This window comes from Chrysemys picta, chromosome 5, assembly GCF_011386835.1.
Source record: "Chrysemys picta bellii isolate R12L10 chromosome 5, ASM1138683v2, whole genome shotgun sequence".
Classification (NCBI taxonomy): Eukaryota; Metazoa; Chordata; order Testudines; family Emydidae; genus Chrysemys; species Chrysemys picta.
Window position 1 is genome coordinate 10,815,044 of NC_088795.1, and position 23,390 is coordinate 10,838,433.

The 23,390-nt window shown below is 43.5% G+C and overlaps 2 protein-coding genes and 1 long non-coding RNA gene across 3 annotated transcripts in view; 1 reads left to right on the plus strand and 2 right to left on the minus strand.

The window, feature by feature from the left end:
* Positions 1 to 1,419: 1,419 nt before the first annotated feature.
* On the minus strand, positions 1,420 to 10,328 carry PURG (purine rich element binding protein G). The gene is made up of 2 exons (XM_005283969.5): positions 10,080 to 10,328; positions 1,420 to 8,719 (listed from the first exon to the last, which is right to left on the minus strand). Exon 2 carries the CDS (start codon positions 8,704 to 8,706, stop codon positions 7,690 to 7,692), a length of 1,017 nt encoding a protein of 338 aa, XP_005284026.1. The 5' UTR covers positions 8,707 to 8,719; positions 10,080 to 10,328; the 3' UTR covers positions 1,420 to 7,689.
* A 6,454-nt stretch (positions 10,329 to 16,782) lies between these two features.
* LOC135983872 (uncharacterized) lies at positions 16,783 to 20,655 on the minus strand. Its single transcript, XR_010601686.1, has 3 exons — positions 20,458 to 20,655; positions 18,298 to 18,561; positions 16,783 to 17,382 (listed from the first exon to the last, which is right to left on the minus strand). It is a non-coding gene; the product is annotated as an uncharacterized LOC135983872 (long non-coding RNA).
* The window catches only part of WRN (WRN RecQ like helicase), a 100,212-nt gene continuing 97,470 nt past the window's right edge, over positions 20,649 to 23,390 (plus strand). The window contains 1 exon segment of the mRNA XM_065597447.1: positions 20,649 to 22,866. The gene's annotated coding sequence lies outside the window, so the exon portion shown is untranslated.

The window sequence follows — 23,390 nt, forward strand, 5'->3', positions numbered from 1 at the left end:
ATCTTGTTTGTGATCCATATGGTGCATAGGTTGAAATTCACATACTTACGCCATGAAACATCCCTCTGCCCACTGGGTGAATTTCACCCAGTGATTAAGAAGCCAATTTAATTGGCAGTATTTAAATTAACAACCCAAATCCATGAGCTGCATGATTTTCTGAGTTTAATATTAAATACAGGTAATATAAGAGAAGTTTGATACATTTTTAAAACCTATGTATTTGCAAAAGTTTAAAGGGGCATCTTTCTAGGTTGGTTTCACAACTCCCAGTTTCCATCAGAAAGAAGCCTGTCAAACAGGAAAAAGGAATAAGAATGTATATCATAGAATGGATAAGAAAGGGCTGAAAAGATCAGAAATAAACTTACTGTAAAAAAGTCTTGATTCTAACAAATTAAAAAACATGACAGGCTTTGGTCATATACTTCAAATGATTAAACAGTGCTTGGTAGAACTATTTAATTGTATTAACCACTGAAATGCTGTGTTTACATCAAACTGTTCTCAATGCTTCAAACTGATGCTTTGATAGTCCTAGAAAATCAGCTGTTTTTTGATGCGGAGGCTTTTTTTTTTTTAGCATTTTTTAAAACACTGATTTAATTTAGAACCTCTTATGAACTCAGCCAGGCACATTCTCTTACATAGAGAAACTATGAGACCATAAACATGATGCATAGCACAAGATAAGAAAACACTTTCAATGTTACTTGACTCCATGGCTAAATGTTTGCCCCAGCTGGGCACTGATGACCTTTCTTATGCCCATTAAATAGACAATATTTGAACCGCAAATTGTTGATTCTGGGTAAAATCCTGGCCCCATTGATATCAGTGGCAAAAACTCCCGTTGACTTCACTAGGGCCAGGATGTCGTCTTTGTTATTCATTCAACTGGCTATTTTATTCTATTCCAGAAGCTCCACCATTTCATTAAGTGGAACTCTATCAGAAACATGCCCTTTCAGCTACGTTATGTTTAATTTAACAGTTTTTGCAGTTTACCAAAAATTTTACTTGTTAAGTGTTTAAGTTACCCCAACAGATGGAACTTCAGGATAACAAACACTGGAACTCCAGCAGGGCTGTAAACCCTCCAGGATTGTCCCGGAGTCTCATTAGGTCATGTGATGAAACCTCCAGGAATACGTCCAACTAAAATTAGCAACCCTAAACTCCAGTGATAAAAGTTTGCTAGGTCTTGATATTTTTAAAATACTACTGTCCTATACATGCATAAATACAGGTGGTACACAGACCTCAGGTGGGGTAAGGTTTTCATGAAAAGCACTTTGTTATAGAGAGAGCTGTTAATCCCATAACATTTAATAGGCTGTCACCAACATTTAGAGCTTCCACAGTTTTTTTTTTTTTTTTTTTTTTTAAAACAGCTGGGCTAAAAGCCTGTTTTTAATATTTCAAAATACCTGATTCCAGGAATGTCCTATCTCCTAACATGGATGTTTTTATTCTGTAACCCCACAAATTCTGCCATAAACAAAGCCAGAAACTAGGATTTAATAGGGCTAATGAACTGCAAGCATTTGCCATGTAAAGAGAAACCAATAATCTTTACAAGAATTGTAGTCAGATGTAGGTTTTGGTTCTCTAAACAAACAAAAAAATCTAATGAGTAAATCTTATGCTACTGTCCAATAATCATACTTGCTTACTTTTCATTTTTTGTAGTAGTACAATAAAATTTTAATGACTCCAGATGAAAGCAAAAGGACAATGAGACTACCTTAGATAGTATCAATAATGTAAAATAGCTATATCCATTGCGGAATTGAGAATACACAGTACAACTATAACTGCAGATTAAGGTCTCCAAATTCAAATACAACTTTTTGATACTGTAGTACCCAACTGCTCATAAAGACGGTATTCACAAATTGGTCCAATCCTGTTCCCACTGAAGTCACTAGTAAAATTCCCATCTGCCTCAATGGAATTAGGATATGGGACAAAACTTAAAGGCAAAAGAGCTACTATCAAAAATAATTATTTGATGGGCCCTAGTCTGCAATCCTTAGTCATGTGACTACTTGCACTGGGATTATGTCAGCTTCAGCAAAAGTTGCAGGACTAGGACTTCATTTGTATTTAAAATTGTGAATATGCCTATCCATGTATTTGACATGTACACTATTACAAATACATGCACACATATACTTGATCCATAAATACTTTGCTGTAATTAATTCTAGGATTTCTGTTGATAGCATGTGTATATAAGAAAATACTTCAAGTTGTTTGTGGCTGGCATTTTATATGTAGTGTACTTTTTCATTTCTCACCTAACTAAAGAAAACTGTTCCAGATCTGAATGATTAAAAAGCATATAGAAAAGACAAGGTGATTTTTTAAAAGCCATGACACAGAAGGATTAAAATATTTTCACCTTAGAGGAAATAGCACAGAAAATAAAATACAAGATGGATAGTTTTTTTAGGACTTATTTTGTAGATTTCGTATATATTGTATTTACAGGAAACATATGTATGTACAGTTGCAATGGGACTATAGCCTGCTTACTAACTCATTTTCCACACGGTGAAAACACTGTACAGTAAAACCAAACCACAAAATAAATGCATTTCCACTGCACAAAATTACTACACTTTTGGTTAAAAGGGTTGTCAGTCAAGCAAGCAACAGTTCTCCTAATTCTCCTCCCCATAGAGTTTAAGTCATTTTAATAGGCCACTGAAGAAAAAGGATGCAGCCATTTGACTAAAATACATTTAGCAGAAAAAGTACGTTAAAATTGGTTTGGGTAATTTCGTTTGAGCCTTTACACAAACAAACCTGTTTTAAACTCTTCTAGCAGCGTATTTGGGATTTTACAATTATCCTACCTAAAGATTTGGAGCATTTGGGGATTTAAAGACAGATTTGAAACACTATGGCAGCTAACAGTAAACCTGCATACAAAGCTGCCAGTAAAGCCTAAGACTACTTATTTCACGAGACACCTTGAAATAAGTTTTTATTTTTTTTCTCCTATTTTTCCTTCAGCTCTACTGAGAGTCACATACCATCCCCTTCTCCACCAAACTTCAAATAAATAATACATCAAAACATTTAAATGCAGAAATCTTAAAAGGGGTGCAATAAATAATATATGTAACAGCTCTCAGTGAAATAACACATTTAACCAAACTGTGTTCCAGGCAGAAACTGATTTTTAAGTCCCATCTTTAAACTGTGCACTTCAGATAAATATATTATTTCACTTTGAGCTACTGTGGATTTACAATATACACGTATTGGATTTATACATATTAAATACACATATGAAGCACTTATGATAAAGAGCAGATTTCTAATATATTGAAGCACAGTTTCTTTCTGGATAAAGTACACACATATCATTGATATTTATATTAAACGTGTATTTCAAGTTTTGTTGCATTAAAATAGATTCCCCACTCTCTTAGGTGCAGGAGTAAATATTGCTGCTTCTGAACGTCCCTAATCAAGAATTTCTTTTAAGTTTGCTATGTTCTCTGTATTTCATGAAATTTGACAGTCTACTTGGTCACAGTTGGTGAGATGTCCTACATAGTGCCATGGTGGTGAACCTTACCATTCTAGTGCAGGTAACTTTCCAACTCTCCCATAGCACTATTACAACCAACAACATACTATATCTGTACTTTAACAAGAAAGAAAGTTTACACACTATGGCTGGAGTCAATACAAACTGGCTAGTTTCAATACCACAGAAGCCCACCTAATCCGCCCCACTACTCCAAATCAACATTTCTGGGATTATGAGGGCTTCTGTGACGGCAAAGTGTCACAGAAAGCTAAGTGAGATGGAGTTACTGAACCCAGCTCTATAAAGATTATGAGTACAAAACATAGCTATACATTCATCACAAAATGTTTGGAGCCTGATCTTTCAGAGATGCTGAGCACCCACAACCCCATATAAAGTTAATGGGATTTGTGGATGCTACCTCGGGGGGGGGAAAGAGGGGGCGGTGGAAATCAGACTTGTGGTTTTGAAAGGATTTTTAATAGCGCCTGCCTTCTCTACCATACCATTGTAACTGGATCAAGTGATTACAACAGAGCTCTGACAGACGTGCATACAGGAGACCACCCCTTACAGATTTAGGCTATATATTACTGAAGCACATCCTACAAAACTAATAGCAGAAATGTGCTTCTATTATTTACAAAATATAAAGTGCATTATTATTTAATTCTAGAACTGACAGACTTTCTGCCTGGACCACACAGCTTTAAAACAGAGGTGAGGGCTTTAATGTAAAATTCTCTCATGAGAACCTATTAATTCAAGAGATTCAGACTGATGCTTTTCACCCTGTCCTCTTAGAATTGTTTTTGGCCATGCTCTTTAGTGCAAACAAGCTTGTGTTTTTCTCAAGTTTAAGGGTCAGGCAGTTTTAGGGCTTAAAGAATGACAATCTATTTAGAATGCACTGGGAATTCAATATTCCTTTGTGTTATAATGGGCCCTTCTGCACATAAGCAGCATCATACTGCTGCTCTCTAAAGCTGGGAACACACTGCCAAAAATAATGAGGAACCCGTTTCCAAATGTAACCAATGTAAGTTTGCATTGCTACATTTTGAGTTTGTTGGTGTTATGCTTGGATCATAGTATTTGCAATCAGTGCTTTACATTTCTATGGAAAACTAGTAGTCAGTGTTTTAACTGTAGATGGCTGACTCAAGCGTCGTCCCAGATACTCAGGTGCGTATCACCGTGTGAGAGTAAGTGCATTAGCTGATTTTACAAAACACAAGGCAACACTTACCTGTGTATCAGAGCTGAGAATTGAGCTTGTTCAGCAGCCAGCAGGTACTGACTTCCTGGGGTAATAGTTACAATACATCAATGCATTTCTAAAGGCCAATTAATAAATACAGGAAACCTAATTATGAAGCAGTGATGCAAACTGATACCGGTCTACATCTTCACTGGAGCACTTTCAATAGCTAAGATGTAGTCTGGCTCTAATTCTCCAAAATGGCAACTTGATAGCAATAACAATGCCACTTTGCACTGGTTTGTTTTTTAAAACTGTGAAGGAAATGTATTTTTTAAAATTATTAATTACTTGCACAATTAAAATATTTTTCTCCATTGAGAGCAAAAGAACACATGGAATGCAAGATTATCTGCATTGCACATATTACGTTGGAACAATTTCAATGAATGAGCTTTTTATATCGAGTGATACAAACATTATTTTAGACTGGAAGATGCTGAGTGTAGAGGGGAAAATCCATGAGAAGATGAGGTGCAAGGGGAGGAGTGAGTATAAAAAGTTCTTACATTCATAGTTCCAGATTGCTGGAAGTTTTGACAAGTTCATCACTACTTTAGGCACTGTGATGGGCAGCAGTAATCAGTGAGATGGTAACTTAGGCATTGATGAATAATTCACTAATATTCTGCTATCAAGCCAACAATAGTATAAATTGTTATTTCAGTATGATTTGTGACTTCTTAAAACACTTTTTTTTGTTTAGTATTTCACTATCCAATAGGAACCATTAGCCCTAGGACTTAGGTTATAACCTTCAATTGCTTGGTCATGGCCCAAATGGCCCATTAGCAATTCAAGTGACTAAATAAGAAAATTTTGCTTTGGATTAGAAAATATCTGAAACAGCAATCAATACATTAGTGATTAGTTTATGGTATTTTTTTGACACTAGGCCAACTGGTTGTTAGCTCTAAAGGGAATCACCTAAAACAGTGAAATTAACTTCTTTACATTTTTCTTTTCTGTCACAGGCGTAACATGTTCCTAATAGTTCTTTGCTGACTTTGGTGCAAGCTTTTTTGTAGTTTGATCATTTTTAGCACCCAAACTAAAGGCCAGATTTTCACTTAATCCCCACATACAGTCCTTCTTGATATTACTAATGGTATATCAGATCAAAGACATGATAAGGTGTTTGAATTTAGTGTGGCCTTCAAGTGTGCAGGCAGATTAAAATTAAGACTGGGGACAATTTTGGGTTGCAGATAAGTGTGTTTAAACAGATTAAACTTTACTGTTCGGATTAAAAGATAGCTGGCTCTCATGCACACTCAGCTACTTCATTAAAAAACATGATTTGGGTGGTGATAAATTTCTGTAGATATACAGTAGCACTTAAAAAAAAACCACATAAAAAAGGTAGGCAAAATGGAGTCTCTAAGCAAGGGATTTATAGCCCAATCCAACTCCCATTGATTTCAGTGGGAGATGAATTGGCCCCTAAATGCTGAAAAATTTCTTCATAAAAATAAATCTGTTTTTGCTTTGAGATCCAAAAGCATTTAGAATATTCTCTGTCCCCTTTCTAACTCAACCCTCCTGAACAGATAATGCTACACATTTCCCCTCCAGGCAGAGTATTTGGATTTCAAGGCAGCAATCTGTGGGAAGTTGTAGCTCCATAGTCTTCAAGGGGACTTCACGCAGGCCTAACAGTCTGCCCACGTGAATCAAATTGCAGGATCATGGCCCCAGCTTTAACATGGTGGGGAAGGAGTGACGGAGGTGGGGGCATAGATATTATCTTGGAATACTAAAACCTATAAAAATAATAATTTGTAATGGAAATGCTGACACAGATTTAGCCATTGCATTGTAAATGCGCTACCAATAAGTGTGAAATTAGAGAAGCATTTTTATACCAATTAAGTGGTGCACCAAACTTTCCCAAAGGTTTTTCCTCAAAGTAGAAGGACGAAACCAGAAGCTATCCTCATACTTTTAACATCATACCTGTGTTACTCATACAATTGGGAGAAAACCCTGGAAACCCACTTGCAACAATCATTCAGCCACCAAAATGTCCACTTCCCAGCTCCTTGCTAGAGCCCCCCCAAACTACCAACAATATAAAAATAGTTTTTGAAATTTTGAGAGCACATAAAAAATCCTCAACCTTACATGATGTAATATGTAGATGAAGAATGGATTATTTTCATTAATTTGGGATAACCCATCACAATTCAAACACTGCTTTACTTTTCTGTGGCACCTGAATTTTTTGGTTACCACAGAATTATTAAGCTAAGAAATTAATATTCCACTCTTTGACAATCCCTTATAAAGGCTTGACCTGCTATCGAGATTTTATCCATAAAGAACATTGCTTAAAATTCAGTAATTAGTGAACACTGATTTAAAATGTCTACCTTTCCTCGTATAAGTAGATAAAATGCATACAAAGTCAATTTTTGTGGTAAATGACCTGTAGTTAAGCTTTTCAGATTTTAACTCAGCATGGACAATATTCAGTTCTGGAAAACCCGTCATAAGCAGAAACCAATACTTTTCAGCATAAGGTACGTCTGGCTTTTTTGTATCATGTTCTAGTGCAAAACAAGCCTTACCTAGACTATTTAAAGGTCAGAATGTCAGATTTTTGTGCTGATATGCATACTTTCATAGTCTTCAATACTTGAAACAGCTGATTCATTTAGATTTGGGAGGCTGATATTCCCATAGGAATTAGAGAGATGTGTTGGGTGTCATTTAACATAACCAGACTTCAGAAGTATTATATATTGGAGTTATTACTAACAATAGGAAAAGGACTTACAAAAAATGAGGGGCAACTTCTTCAAACTACTAAATATTCAAACTACCTCTAGCCAATTTATGGTTTTCTGTTTTGCCTGACGACCAGTTCAAACGCACTCTATTCCAGACCCTCTTGCTCTTCACCACTGTCACCTGTGACATCCATTCTTTTCTCTTTATGGCTGTTGTAAATTCTCCTCATTTCTTCTTCATACTTGATAAAGTTTTCCCCAAACCTTGTCCACGCTTTATACGGGACAGTGATGGTGTTACGGTAAGGTGGTCTCACCTCACTTACCTTCAAAAAAATGCCATACCTGTTAGATCCCACATCAAAGTAGAACCGCTTGTTGTCCACCCTGAAGGAAGTCCCCTCTGGAAGCTCAAGGGGTTCATCACCCCCACCTCTTCGTTCTTCTATATCTCCCTCCCCATATTCTTCAATTAGCTGGACCAAAGCATCCCTGAATTCAATCATCCCTTGGGCTGGAAGGACAATAGTCTGTTCCTGTCCCAAATTGTGGCCAAAATAACCTATCATGCCTGGTCCTCTAATCATGGTTTGTCTAATCCTTAAGAAACGCCCGCGTTGATTCTCCTTCAGGTCTAGATAATACTTCCTGTTGTCTCTTTCTATATACTCAGTTTTCAGGACACTGTGAGGATGCTCTTCGGATTCAACAGATGCTGGAGGCGAAGGCAGATGATGCTGTTGCCGCCTTCTCAAATCTTGATCTTTGCCATTACTGTGTTCATGTCTATGACTCTGGCTGCCTTTGAGGCCCAAATGGGCATAGTGCTCTATGAAATCTCCCAGATAATCCTTCAGCTCAGCAGCCACAGACAAGGAAAGAGTCAGTTTGCTTTTCCTGATATTTTCCTGCCTGCCTCTTCCTATCCAGACCTCCGCTATCTTCAGGAAGCGGCCTCGGGAACTCTGCTTCACATCCAGATAAAATCGCTTTTTCTGGATGTCCACCCTTTTGGAGGCTAGCTCCTGGATCTCCATGCAGCCCCCCTGAGAGGAGGCAGGATAGTGATACTGCTGTTGAGACTGGGAGTAAATGCTCCTGTGCAGGTTGGAGCCCCCCACACTCCTTCCTCCTGCTCCTCCTCCTCCTCTCCCTCTCTCCATCTTTACCAGTCAGCTGGAAATAACAAATATATAACAGACACAGACCATAATATCAGTGTCAGGAACCTGCGCTGCTTCTCAACATATCTCTGCTCAGTGTTACTTTCCCCACAAAGATGCTTGTACCCCGGGCTCCTACCATGACACTCCGCAACATGGGAAGAGATCCCAATCTCCGTGACCGCTTCTATACTTCCACTTTGTGTGTCACCCTCAAACTTCTCCAATAACCATCCCGTCACAGCCCCCATCACAACTACCCTCCCACCAGCAGCCACCCCACAACGCCCCTCCCCTGATAATCATCCCCATAGCCCTGTTTCTGTCACGCTCCCCCCAAAACTGTCTACCCATAGTGCCACTAATCTCCACCATTACAGCCCCCATGACTGGGGGATTCCCCAGGAGACTGGGTGTCACTGGCATAGCACCACTCTACTGCCACACAGTCCTCTGCAATTCCCCCCCCGCCCTACCACTTTACTGCCCTCTAGTTTGTCCCTGGATGCAGCCCCCAGTAAACCCCCATCAAACCCCCATTTCTCCCAGTGATGGGGGCCCCAACCACCCAACAGACATGGTACGGCAGACCAGCCCCCCAGTGACTCCCTTCCCCCAGGCTGCAGCACCCCAGTGAACCCCCACTCCCGATGACTCCCTCCTAAAGACTGTAGTGCTCCACTGAACCCCCACCCCTGTGACCCCTCCTCCCCACTGCAGCCCCCCCACTGAACCCCCACTCCCCATGACCTCCTTCCCCACACTGCAGCCCCCCACTGAACCCCCACTCCCATGACTCCCTCCCTCACCCCGCAGCCCCCCACTGAACCCCCCACTCCCCGTGACCCCCTCCCTCACCCCACAGCCCCCACTGAACCCCCCACTCCCCGTGACCCCCTCCCTCACCCCACAGCCCCCACTGAACCCCCCACTCCCCGTGACCCCCTCCCTCACCCCACAGCCCCCACTGAACCCCCCACTCCCCGTGACCCCCTCCCTCACCCCACAGCCCCCACTGAACCCCCCACTCCCCGTGACCCCCTCCCTCACCCCACAGCCCCCACTGAACCCCCCACTCCCCGTGACCCCCTCCCTCACCCCACAGCCCCCACTGAACCCCCACTCCCCGTGACCCCCTCCCTCACCCCACAGCCCCCACTGAACCCCCCACTCCCCGTGACCCCCTCCCTCACCCCACAGCCCCCACTGAACCCCCCACTCCCCGTGACCCCCTCCCTCACCCCACAGCCCCCACTGAACCCCCACTCCCCGTGACCCCCTCCCTCACCCCACAGCCCCCACTGAACCCCCACTCCCCGTGACCCCCTCCCTCACCCCACAGCCCCCGTTGCTAGGCGAAGGGGGACACTTACTCCATTACTGCAATTGTCCTTCACCAACCACCGCCGCCGCCGCCGCCCGCCGCTCCCGGCCGCCGCGCACAGTCCCGCCCGGAACCGGGAAGGAGCATCCCCCGCAGCCGACTCCACTCCGCCGAGAAACACGGCGGCAGAACAGGGCCCGCGCCACAGGCTCGGGGGATGGAGCTGGCGCTGCTCTCCCAGCTACCGATTCGGCCCTTAAACTACAACCCCCAGCATGCACCGCGACCGGGCCTCACCGAACATGCGCGTACCCTCGCGTAACCTTCCAGCCTCGGCGGGGGGGGGGAGGTGACGTGTTTATGGGCGACGGGCGGCGAGCTGATGACGTGTTCTGCACGCAGCGGCGCGCGAAGGGCCTGAGAGAGCCGGGGGAGCGTAGGAAGCGGCGCAGCAGGTCAGGGGACCCCCAAGGCGGAGAGTGCCGTGCGTCGGCCTCGCCTCTCCCTGCGGGTGGGTGGTCCCCGGGGTCCAAGCGCGGGGCCGCCGCCTCCTCCCGAGCCCGCCAGCCCGCCCGGGGCCTCGCGGCGGCTGGAGCTGGGTCCGCCCGAGCTGGCGCCACGCCCCCCTGGGGCTTCAGCTGGGCCCGTCCCTCGTGAGGAGAAGAGGCTATTTTTCGTGGGCCTAGCGGGAGCCCCGCTAGTCACAGTCTGTCTTCCTGTGCGGGGCCACTCGCCCTAGCTGCAGGGGAGAGGCCTGGGGGCAACAGCTTCTGGTATTCATGGCTCTTGCTGCCCTTACCCCGGCCTGTCCCCCCGCAAGTCTGTGCTGGGCAGTGGGAGAGCACTTCGGCCGTCGCTTCTGCCCAGGTTATCTTCCCACTGCTTCGCAGTCAAGACCACTCCAAGGACTTGTGGCCACAGGCGTCCCGCTTGGGGGGTCCTTTTCTAGTAGTGCCTAGGGAACTTCAGGAGCTTTGTTGGGACAAGGCCGGGCCTCCCTATTTGGGAGGAGGGAGCAGGGATGCTGAGCTGTAAGAGGGAGTGAATGGTCATGTCCTGCTAGTAGGCATACGTGTGTGCGCAGGAGGACGTGTGTGCACACAAATAAAGCTAAATGAAGCAAAATAAATTTTTCTGTAAGAGAATTCCAGCTTCCAAACTCAACATATGCAGCACATCTGGGTTGGAGCGACTTCTACCAATATACAATATGTGACTTGCAGGGCTTTGGAGCGGAGCCCGGAGCTGGAGCGCGGAGCAGTGGAGCTGCAGGTTTTTGCCTGGAGCTGGGGTGGAGCCGGAGCACAGCTCCAAAGCTCTGGCTGGGGAGGGGACTGTTACGTACGCTTTGATTTCTATAGGGGGATGTGCACTTGCTTTGCACTAGCGACTATTTTGGGTGGGGCTGTATCTAGAGTATGTCACTCTTTCTCCACCCTTGATGTGAATAACAAGCAAATTATGGCAAGTGGATTTAAAAAAATCATGCTTTCTGCCCATCAGTGCGTGTTCAAAGATGTTATGGTATTTGGGTCTGGAGGTAAGGGACAGAATCAGCCTTTCTGTTGAGACTGAAGGTAGAGGTATGAGGGGGGAGCAGTGTGTGTGAAAGGGGATTCTGAAGTGTAGCGCCATGTTGATTCCAGGATATTAGAGAGACAAGATGGGTGAAGTTAGTCCACTAAGAGATATTACCTAACTTGTTTCTGTAAAGGGGACTCTGGTAATACAGAAAATATCACTTAGCTGTGCTATTTCCTGACTGACCATTTTGATAAGTTTTGGTCCATTTTTATAGCAGTTATAGTGAAGGGAGAAAAATAAATTTTTTGGGTGACTTCTGAGAACATTGATTCAAAGTGAAACACAGTTAAACCAATTCCTGGCTGAAGTTCATTACAGTATATATGTCAACACAGGTGCTAAGATAATAGTGGTGAATGCTATATAAATAGGTAGAAATTAAATGCCACAAGCATTGGTAGTCTACAGATGCTTGTCTACAGTCAGTCTTTGCACAAATTTAACTAAAATGAGGGGGGAGGGAGGGCGGGCTACTTAAACCAGTGCAGTCCCCTAGAGAGTATAGTGTTTCAGAAACATGTTATACTGATGTAAACTCTGTGGAGAGTCTCCCGATGGATTCTTCCTCCCCATTTGTGTTGGGGAACCCTTTTTGTGCTGCAGTATGCTCACGCCCATAACCCTTATGCATATGCATGAAGGTTCCAAATCCTTTTTCTTTATTGGGATTTCTGCACCCCATAAAACGTGGGGTACCGTGCTTTTCATATTATTTATTTTCTTTAGCATTTATGGCAACAAGTCCCCATGGCAACATGCGGTTGCTGCAGTATTTTCCATGAACAATCAGGGGCCTTGTGGTTTAGATGGGTACATTGTGGCATATTTTCCTGAATATCACCCATTGGCACATTCTTTACAGTAATCTTGTAACTTCACCGGTACAGGATTATGTCAACCCTTCTTTAGGTCTAAAGCCTAATACAGGGGTTCTCAAACTGGGGGTTGCAAGATTATTAGCTGAGGGGTTGCAAGCTGTCAGCCTCCACCCCGAAGCCCGCCTCACCTCCAGCATTTATAATAGTGTTAAATATAAAAAAAATGCTGTGTGAAAGGGGTCACCACTACAAAAGTTTGAGAACCATTGCCTAATATGACTAAGCTACAGTTCTACAGGCCTCAGCCTGTAGATCTTGCATTACAGCCTTACTTTGTTTATATACCTAATACACATTCATCACTCTTAAATAATTGTCAACCTTATACCCCTATAATACTATTGGTTGTACTCATTCCTATACTTGTATCTACCTCTGTTTATCACACATTGATTACATAAGAATTAACCACAACAGAAATAATTATATGAAATAATTGGCTACAGAGAACTGCAAAGAAATAAATGCTAGCAAAATGCCAACCTTTTTTCTTTCAAGGATGTTTTTGTTATGAACAAACTTGTGCATCTACATTAAAAAGGTAGGGTCACACTTCCGGAGAAATTATAACACGCCTTAATGAGATCAGGCAGAAGATATTTTGAGTCATGCTTTATTTCTATATAATGTTCGAGAAGATTTTTTTTTTTTGATTGGAAGCAGCACAACTTACTAGCAATAATATAACAATAGCATTGGCTGAAAGAGGCAAACTTTCTGCATATCATAGGCTTAAACTGAATTGTAGGCTATATTAATTGCTTTTCATATTGATAATTACTGCTTGTTGCTTTCATCATGGTCACAGAAGAGATTTGGACAAAAATAAATACCAGAGTTGCCTGTTGAAATAAAGAAAATGGTAATTACTAATACTGGTAGTTGGACCAAAAGTTGAATGATTCTGATTAAATGGGCCTCTGCCTAAATCTTTTACTTACCCAACTTTATACTTATTTCCAACTAGAATAATTTTTGATTGTTGGCATTAAATCACTTGGCAGTTGATGAGGCTAGAGGCAGCTGTGTTTTACTTTTTTTTTTTTTTTACACAACTGAATACTGCAAAGATCAGTTTCTCTTTCTGCATCAAAATAGTGAGCATTGTAAAATGAAGCAGTAATAGTGTTTTAACTAAAAAGACAAATTTGTTATTTGTAAAAGCACCTTGATGCAATAAGATTAATGTAAAAGGTCTCTTCTCCCAGGGGTGTATGTACATATCAAGTACTTTTAGTGCTTGAGGGTAAGGCTACAGTTTTGTCACGGATGTCATAGTGGTCGTGGAAACTGAGTTTGAATAAAGTCCATGAAATGCCCCCAAACCAAGTGGCAGTGTGACCTAGTTCACTCAGGTTTGGCATGTCTGCCCCTCCATTTCTGGCTAACTTTCTGTGCATCAACACTATGTGCTAGGGTGTAATACCCATCAAATTTGCCCCTCTGTCCCTGGGACAGGAGCCACTGCTACAGAGTGAGCATAAGATGGGCTCGCTCTCCAATCCCCTCTTCTTCTTTCCATGATCTGTCATTGTTTATCTAAACCTCTGTCGTGGAATGTTTTAAAGATTGGTATGACCATCATAGTACTACTCGTGTGAACTAGACTTATGGGAGAATAAGACCCTTGGTGTGATGAACTGCAATGCACTAGGGTAGTATCACACAGTCAGACTTATTATACCTCTTTATTAGTGGTCTAGATCTAGAAGAGGAACCAAAAGGTCATTAATGAAATTTGCAGAAGATATAAAGCTGGATGGTGGGCTGGCGGGACTGGCTTATGAAGGAGACTCTTTGTTGCTTTAGAACCTCTTGTCATGGACCAGGGACTTGTTGTGCTAGGCGCTGTACAAACACCAAAAGATGGTCCCTGCTGCAAAGAGCTTACAGTTTAGGACAAGACAACGGGAATGCAGACAAACAGATGAGGGAGCATAAAGAAACAAGTCAGGAGTGGTTAGCATGCTAGGCAGTGGGCTCACCACACCTGCTGCCCAATGGTTGTCAAGAGTTTTGTAGGTATTCCAACAAAGAGGAGAATTAAGAAGAGATGTGAAAGGACAATGAGGTGGCTTTGAGGGTATTTATCGGGAGCTCATCCCATGTGTACAGCATGGTGAGAGAGAGCCTGAAGGTGCTTGTTTAACATGTAACAAGCGGGTGATGAAGGCAGCCTTCATTGGCAGGATGGAGGCGGGAGTTGAGATCTTGATAGCATGTGAGAGATGATAGGCAGTGTGGGATAAGCTGTGAAAGGCCTTGGAAGTGTAAACATTGTATTTGATGAAATGGAGAACAGGGAGCAGTGGAGGGATGCAGAGAGAAGGGAACATAACTCTTACAAACTTTTTCAGGCCTAAATTTACTATAATATATTAAAATCATGAAAACATGCAGTAAACATGTACAGCTTAATATTTTTATTTAATTTAGAAGAAAGTCAGACCACTGAACTGGAGAAGTCACTGGATAAGCAGCTGGAATCAGAGTTTGTTGAAGTGCATAACCAGCTTTTGACAGCAGTAGCCTCTTCTGTAGGCACAGAGAGAATATTTCTTAATTTCAGTTTATTCAACTAATTCAGTTCAATGAATTTCCTCCTCCAGTTTATAAATCAACACTAGGGACATGTCTCCACTACAAAGTTGTCGGTTTTATGTAAGTCGACATCGAGCCTCCGATTTAAGCAAGTCGATCTTGTGTGTCCATACTATGCTCATTGTGTTGGTGGAGTGCATCCTCGCTAGCAGGGCTTGCATTGACACACGGAGCGTTGTACTGTGGGTAGCTATCCCACAGTGCATGTAGCCGAGTGGAATTTTGGGTTAGGCTTGCAATGCCTTATGGGACCAAAACATTTGCGCAGGTGTTTATGGGAACATGGCGTTAGTCTCCCACTTACCTCCCTCCTTGAAATCGATGGCAAACAAATCAAGCCTTTTTTGCGCCTTTTTTCATAAGCCTGGGTTACCCATGCAGATGCCATAGCACGGTAAGCATGGACCCCGCTCAGCTGTATACTATTGTGAGCATTACAAAAACCTTGCACCTTATCCTGCAGTATTTACACAGCCGATACAGGAGCCGCCGTGCAGAACAATGTGATGTCACGCAAGCAGCCCTGCTGGAAGACCTAGAGTGGAGCGATTCGCAGTTGCTGGTGACAGTCACGCATCACCTTGACAGGGTTGAGCACTGCTTGTGGGTCCGGGAAACAAGCACTGACTCGTGAGACCACATCATTATGCAGCTATGGGATGATGAGCAGTGGTGGCAGAACTTTCGAATGCAAAAGGAATTGTGTGAAGAGCTTTTCCCAGCACTGAAATGCAGGAATGCTAAAATGAGAGCTGCTCTGACAGTGGAGAAGTGAGTGGTGATAGCTCTGTGGAAGCTTGCAATGCTACACTGCTACCGGTCAGTGGGGAATCAATTGAAGTGGGTAAATCTACCATGGGATCTGTTGTGATCCAAGTTTTCAGAGCAATCAACAGACTTCTGCTAAGAAGGGTAGTGACTCTGGGCAACGTGCAGGACATAGGGGATGGTTTTGCTGCAATAGGGTTTCCTAACAATAGGGGCTATAGACGGAATGCATATCCCTATCTTGTCACCAGACCACCTTGCCAAAGAGTACCTAAACCGAAAGGGGTACTGCTCAATGCTGTTGCAAGTGCTGGTGGAGGAACTCTGGTTTGTTCAGAAAGTTGCAAGCAAGGACTTTCTTTCCAGACTGCAAAATAACCATTGGTGATGTTGAAATGGCAGTCGTGATCCTGGGAGACCCAGCCTACCCCTTGCTCCCATGGCTCATGAAGCCATACACTGGCAGCTTGGACAGCAGTAAGGACCAGCTCAACCATAGGTTGAGCAAGTGCAGAATGGTGGTAGAATGTGCCTTTGGGCATTTAAAAGGCTGCTGGCGTTGTTTGCTTACTAGGTAGACCTCCGTGAAAACAATATCCCCATTGTTATTGCTGCCTGCGATGTGCTCCATAATATCTGTGAAACAAAGGGAGAAAAGTTTCCGGTGAGGTCGGGGGTTGAGGCAGATCGCCTGGCAGCCAATTTTGAGCAGCCACACACCAGGGCAATAAGAAGAGCACATTGAGGGGCTCCCCATCTCCGTGAGGCTTTGAAAACCAGTTTCAGCAATGATCCACAGTAATGTGACACTTACCTGTATTGTTCCTTACCAAGCTATGCTCTTCATTGCATTTTCTCCCCGTAAACTCCACTCCCACTAACCAGTGTGTGCTGAATGAATAAAGAGCCTTTTCTCTTCAATCTGTTAAGTTTTATTATGCACACAAACACACAGAGACAGCAAAGAAAAGTACGATAACCTGGGGAAAAAGGACTGAAAACACTGCGGGGTGGGGACAAGGAAAACTTGCTTACAATTGCACTGCAATAACAATCAAACAAAGCAATAACAATCCTTGTACCCTCCCCTGGTGTTGAGTGCAAGGAATACCGGACTCCCCCTCTCCCCCCTGCCCCCGTCTCATAGGATGTTTGGGCAAGGAGGATGTGGAACTTGGCGACGACGGCAGCAGGTTCAGCATAGGCTGCAGAGAGACTCTAGCACCCAGTTGCCTTTCTTGAACCTCAACTAGATGCCTCAACATGTCTGATTGCTCCCTCATAATCTGCAGCATCTCTTCCTGCGTGGCACGCTCTTGTTCCCTGCATGCTCTCCTATCCTCCCTGCCTATGTGCAGCTTGTCGGACAGTGTAATCCCCCATGCTCTTAGCTCCATCTTATCACTCTCAGAGGCGTGCATTAACTCATTGAACATGTCCTCCCAAGTCTTCATTTCCGCCTTCTAATTTGGGAAAGTCTCTGCCCCAGTGTAGAGGATGTGCCGACGGACAAGGTTTTAGCTGCAAAGAATGAAAAGCACAAGAATAGCATTGACAGTGCATGCATTGTTTTTGGTGCAAGGTTAATACTTTTTATTTAATAAATACCCCTCAATGCACTTCCCTGCAAGTCACAATGTAATCACAACCACTGGCTATTGCAAGAGTCGGTTTGCTGCTCCAGCTAGGGTGAGTACAGCCACGAGGCACGGGCAAGAGAGGTCTTGTGCTGCAGCTTTTGTGAAGACATCCTTGAGATCACTGGTTGGAACTTCAGAAAAGCCTCCTTTCCCCTAGGCACTGGATTGGGTGGGGGGGAAGGGAGACAAACAGGAAGCTTCCCACCCCCACCTCCTTTTTTTAAAATGCTAGTTGCAATACACAGTGATCCCTTCCAACACAACCACACTACGCTTGGGAAAGCGTGGTTGTGTAACCCAGATTTCACCAAACGGGCGGATTACTTGTTGAATTGTTTGCAGCTTAAAGGCTAGCATCCAAAACTTCCCTCCATTTCCCCCAGGTGACCCTATGCGATATCACTCTCCTGAGGGTAACAGAGACAGAAAGGGAGCAGATGCTGCAAGCGTCTGGGTACAGACCTGGCCCTTATGCTGCAATGCTCTGTACTGCAATGATGCCAGCAGAGTTAATACTGGAATGGCGCGGGAAAGTGTCCTACTGTGGTGGACGAAATAAGGCAGCCCTTCCCAGAAACCTTCAGCAAAAGATTGCAAAGAACCTCCATGAAAGCTTCCTACAGAACTCCATGGAGGATTCCAAGGCCATCCCTGTGCACGTGAACAGTTTTATCTGAGAGCACCCTCTGTGTAGCTGGAGTGGCCACCAGTACCCACTACACCTACTTTTTTGGTCAGATTAAACATAAAAAATAACAGCATGTAACCTTCAGTTTGATTGGCAATGTGTACTCACCAGAGGTGCCTTCCCAGCATCACAGTCCACCGGCAATTGGTCCTGTGAAGGGATGGGCTCCAGGGTTAAAAACAGCTCTTGGCTGTCCAGGAGAATGGATTCTCCGCTTGCCTGCCTCGCATTCTCCTCCTCCTCGTCAACAATATCCTTCTCGTTGTTGCTTGAGGCTGCCCGGAGCTCCTGGGAGGTATCCATAGAGAGTTTTGAGGTAGTGGTGGTGTTGCCATCGAGAATCACATGCAGCTCCTCATAAAAGCGGCATGTCTGTGGGGCAGAATCAGAACAACTGTTCACCTCCCTTGTCTTATGGTACGCTTGCTGAAGCTCCTTTATTTTCACGCAGCACTGCTGCGTGTCCCTCATGTAGCCCTTCTCCCCTATGTCCCCCACGATTTTGGCATAGATGTCAGTGTTTCTTCTGCTGGATTGGAGCTCTGCCTGCACAGACTCTTCTCCCCATACACCAATAAGATCCATCACTTCCTCTGTACTCCACGCTGGAGCGTGTTTGTGGCCTTGAGTCTCTATGATCAGCTGTGCTGACGAGCTCTCCACGCTGATCAAACAGGAAATAAAAATTCAAAAGTTCCCAGGGCTTTAACAGGGGAGCGGCTGTTTCTTGTGTACCTGGCTGATGTGCAGTGGAGTTGAAAGTGCTCTCCAGAGCAGTTACGGCGGAGCACTGTGTGACACCTCCTGGAGGCCAATTCATTCAAATTACACAACGCAGTGTCTACGCTATCCCCATGTTGAATCAAGCACTATGCCTCTCGTGGAGATGGAGTACAGAAGTTGACTTTACAGGCCGCTTAGGTCGGCGGAAGGGACTTGGTAGTGTAGACACATACATTATTAACTCGACCTAACGTGGCTTATGTTGACCTAACTTTGTAGTGTAGACCAGGCCGAGGTGGGAGAAGATGAGACCTACTAATTCTACAATCTTGAAGAACCTGGTAATCAGAAACAATAAATTCAATTCACTAACCACAGATAATACTTCCATTGTTTAATTAATCAGTAGTTTTAAATGCAAAGCATGTTTTGATAAACATTTACTTATTTTACAGCACATTTAAAGTAATTTTATTTAACTAATTAAAAAAAGTAAGACTGTTTTTGTGTGATTTTAATTGAATTTCCATCCAAATAGTGTGACAAAAATCATGAATAAAAAATTGTTTAGTAAATAAGAAATGCATAATTCACCATTTTTTAAAAATTAAGAATCTGAATAAATATAAATTGTTATATAATTGCTTATATATATGAGTGCATCCTCCTGATTAGCAAAAAGAACGCCCAAATTTAGCTGTAAAGGCTAATTTAATTGCAAACCAGCATGTTTACCAACCAATGAGAATCAGCCTTTCTTTAGAAAAATAAAAAGTACAAAAGCAAACTAAGATTAAAATAAATGATTTAACTCAGTTTCCTGCTTGCTGATAAAATCATGATTAAATTGCTTTGATTTAAATCAATCCACACTGCCACACAGAGAACATCTAATTGGATTAAAGTCTGTATAAAACCATTTCAACATAGGGTACCAGGACTAGCAAAGGTTAAGGACCATTTGATTGGAACCACGGTGGCTTCTGTGGCATGTCTTGGGTACATCCCAGTAGGGAAAACTCTGTAGAACTGCAACTTGAAGGCCAGTGTGTACTTTTCACCAGGCAGGACTTCATGTGCTTAGCATGGCACTCCAGTGCTCAATTTGGGAGAGCAATGCTGCAGTTTGTATTTTGCTAAGAGCTCCTCAATGCCTCTCACTAATCTCCCACAAATGGGACTGTACAGAGGCTCTCAAAGAAAGAGAGGTTATCCACCAATCACCTGTGCATTCACACTCAATTACCACCTTTCCCCTCACCTCAGAGTCCCGTATAACATCAGGACACTGGTTTGGGAGAAGGGACAGGAAGTTAAGGAGGTGGAGGCTCTTATAGCCTTAGTTGCTGAACATTTGATGCCATGAGAGGGCACTTGCACATGTGTGCTCTCCTGTCCTCCCCCCCCACCCTAGTGGATGCTGCCTTCCAGAAGGTTCTGTGTGCTTGCCACCGGTGGACAACTCCCATAAGTGCCAATGCAGAGAGGTGACTCAAAACATTAGGCACAAATAAGTAACTTATCTCCAGTCACTTCCTCATTTACCTAGTCTATCTTGTCGTCTCTCTCCTTGCCCAGGCTCTCCCTCCTTCCTGTTATTAATCTTCTTTCATCTTAATACTGGCCTACCATTCTTCTACCACTCACAGTCGTGTTGCCCTCTCTGGCGGCCGAGTGGAGGGGAAGCTGCTGAGGATCTTGGGGGCTGAGCTGTGTGCATTTGTTGTGTTGCCCCGATCTCTGCTACGGAACTCAAGAGGAAGCTGTTAGTATCTGTTAGTAAATATTAACCCTATTCTTTTTTTTCTGTTTGTTTGATTAATTTATATATTAACTATTCTTTAGAATCTTTATCAACAAAGAGTGTGTCCGAATTCTAAGGCACAGAACACTGGCCCTGGACTGATAGGTAACCCTATGCAGGAATGTTATCCATCATGCCATATTTTAAAAACAATGAGGAGTCCTTGTGGCACCTTAAAAACTAACACATTTATTTGGGCATAAGCTTTCGTGGGATAGGTGGGTATTGTAGTTTTAAGAACAGATTGACAGAGCCAGTAGGGTACCCAGAAGTCACTTACTACAGGACAGGCCCAACAAAGAAAGTAACAGAACGCCACTAGCCATTACCTACAGCCCCCAACTAAAGCCTCTACAGCGCCTCATCAAGGATCTACAACCTATCCTGAAGGACGATCCCTCACTCTCACAGACCATGGGAGACAGGCCAGTCCTCGCTTACAGACAGCCCCCCAACCTGAAGCAAATACTCACCAGCAACTAGTGAGTACACAACAGAAACACTAATCCAGGAACCAATCCCTGCAACAAACCATGTTGCCAACTCTGTCCACATATCTATTCAAGGGACACCATCATAGGACCCAACCACATCAGCCACACTATCAGGGGCTCGTTCACCTGCACATCTACCAACGGGATATATGCCATCATGTGCCAGCAATGCCCCTTTGCCACGTACATTGGCCAAACCGGACAGTCTCTACGCAAAAGAATAAATGGACACAAATCAGACATGAAGAATTGTAACATTCAAAAACCAGTAGGAGAGCACTTCAATCTCCCTGGACACTCAATAACAGACTTAAAAGTCGCTGTTCTTCAACAAAAAAAACTTCAGAAACAGACTTCAACGAGAAACTGCAGAACTGGAATTAATTTGCAAACTTGACACCATCAAATTAGGCCTAAATAACGACACGGAGTGGCTGGGTCCCTACAAAAAATAATTTTCCCTCTGTTGATACTCACACCTTCTTGTCAACTGTTGAGAATTGGTCCCATCCACGCTAATTGAATTGGCCTCTTTAGCACTGACCCTCCCCCCCCACTTGGTAAGGCAACTCTCATCTTTTCATGTGCTGTATATTTATACCTGCTTACTTGTATTTTCCACTCCATGCATCTGATGAAGTGGGTTATATCCCACAAAAGTTTATGCCCAAATAATTTGTTAGTCTCCAAGGTGCCACGAGGACTCCTCGTTGTTTTTGCTGATACAGATTAACACGGCTACCACTCTGAAACCAGCCGTATTTTAATAATCTGTGGCACCTTCATATCTATTAAACTCTAAATATTCTTGGAAACAATCTCCTTAACATACTGTCATACATACATATAGGGCAGTGGTTCTCAAACTATGGCCGCCGCTTGTTCAGGGAAAGCCCCGGGGGGGCCGGGTCGGTTTGTTTAGCTGCCGCGTCTGCAGGTTCGGCCAATTGCGGCTCCCGCTGGCCGCGGTTCACTGCTCCAGGCCATGGGCGCTGCAGGAAGGGCGGCCAGCACGTCCTTCGGCCCACGCCGCTTCCTGCAGCCCCCATTGACCTGGAGCGGAGAACCTAGTTTAAGAACCACTGATATAGGGCATATACATAATGCTTACATAAGCATATATAGAATTGGGAAAGTAATAAGGGATGATTGTTACAGCAGATGTTTTCTGTTGGGGAGTCAATAGGGAAGATTGATTGTGGGGTAAGAAGGACCCATTGGGAGAGATTATCTTGAATTGTTAGTCTTCTCAACTGTGAATAATTAGGCCTTCACACATAAACCAGGTAAACTGAGAATGTATAGAAATGACATCAGAACATATGTTCCTGGGGAATATTCTTGCAAAAAAGGTTTCTTTGTCTACAACCCTATATAATGATATTGGTAAGGGAACTTCATTGGGGGAATGAAGGCTGCGCTTCCCTCCAGATACAGTGAGACAGAGCCAGCTCTTGATAGGGTAATAATGTATCTCTTTCTGTATTCTGTATAGTGCTGTACTAATCTCTGATTGATAATCTTAGATTAAATAATTCCAATTTAGCCCATTGTTTGAAAACCTTGAGTCCTTAAATCAGACATGCAACAAAGCAATGAGTTGAACTGGATTTGCTGGAGACAGCACGATGGGCAGTGTAACCGCACCGAGAGCTGGTAAGACCAGCGTTGTGTGTTGCTGCACAATGGGTTCCTCTTCAACGCAACTTGGTGGGGCGGGAACATTCAGGACAAATCCCCATAGCAGAGGCAACCTGCTCTCATCAGAACAATATTCCTACTCTTCACTGCAGAGGGAGTTTTCAAACCATGAATTATGCGAACAGCATGTAACTCTTTCTGAGTAAGAAGGCTAGCTAGAGAACAGAACTGTGCATCACTAGATTAAGTGTTAAACAAACAAAATCCCTAGGATTCCTTGGTATGTTAGCACCATAGCTGTTAATGGCTGAATTGTTTTAGTGGAAAAATACACAAATCATTTAATCCTAAATTAGTTGGTGCTGTCATAATGTGCAAAAGACTTGACTGAACTTTCTCTCAGGAGGATATTTTGAGATTTTCTTCTTTCATGTGTTTTTATACATTCGTGTATACACGTAGCAGATGATGAAACTCTGATGAAGAACTCCTGCATTCACCTAGTCACGTACATTTCCTTCCCTGTGGACAGATTACTT

What these genes read in the sequence shown, in the direction of transcription:
- PURG (XM_005283969.5), bottom strand. Translation starts at nt 8,706, where the DNA reads ATGGAGAGAGGGAGAGGAGGAGGAGGAGCAGGAGGAAGGAGTGTGGGG.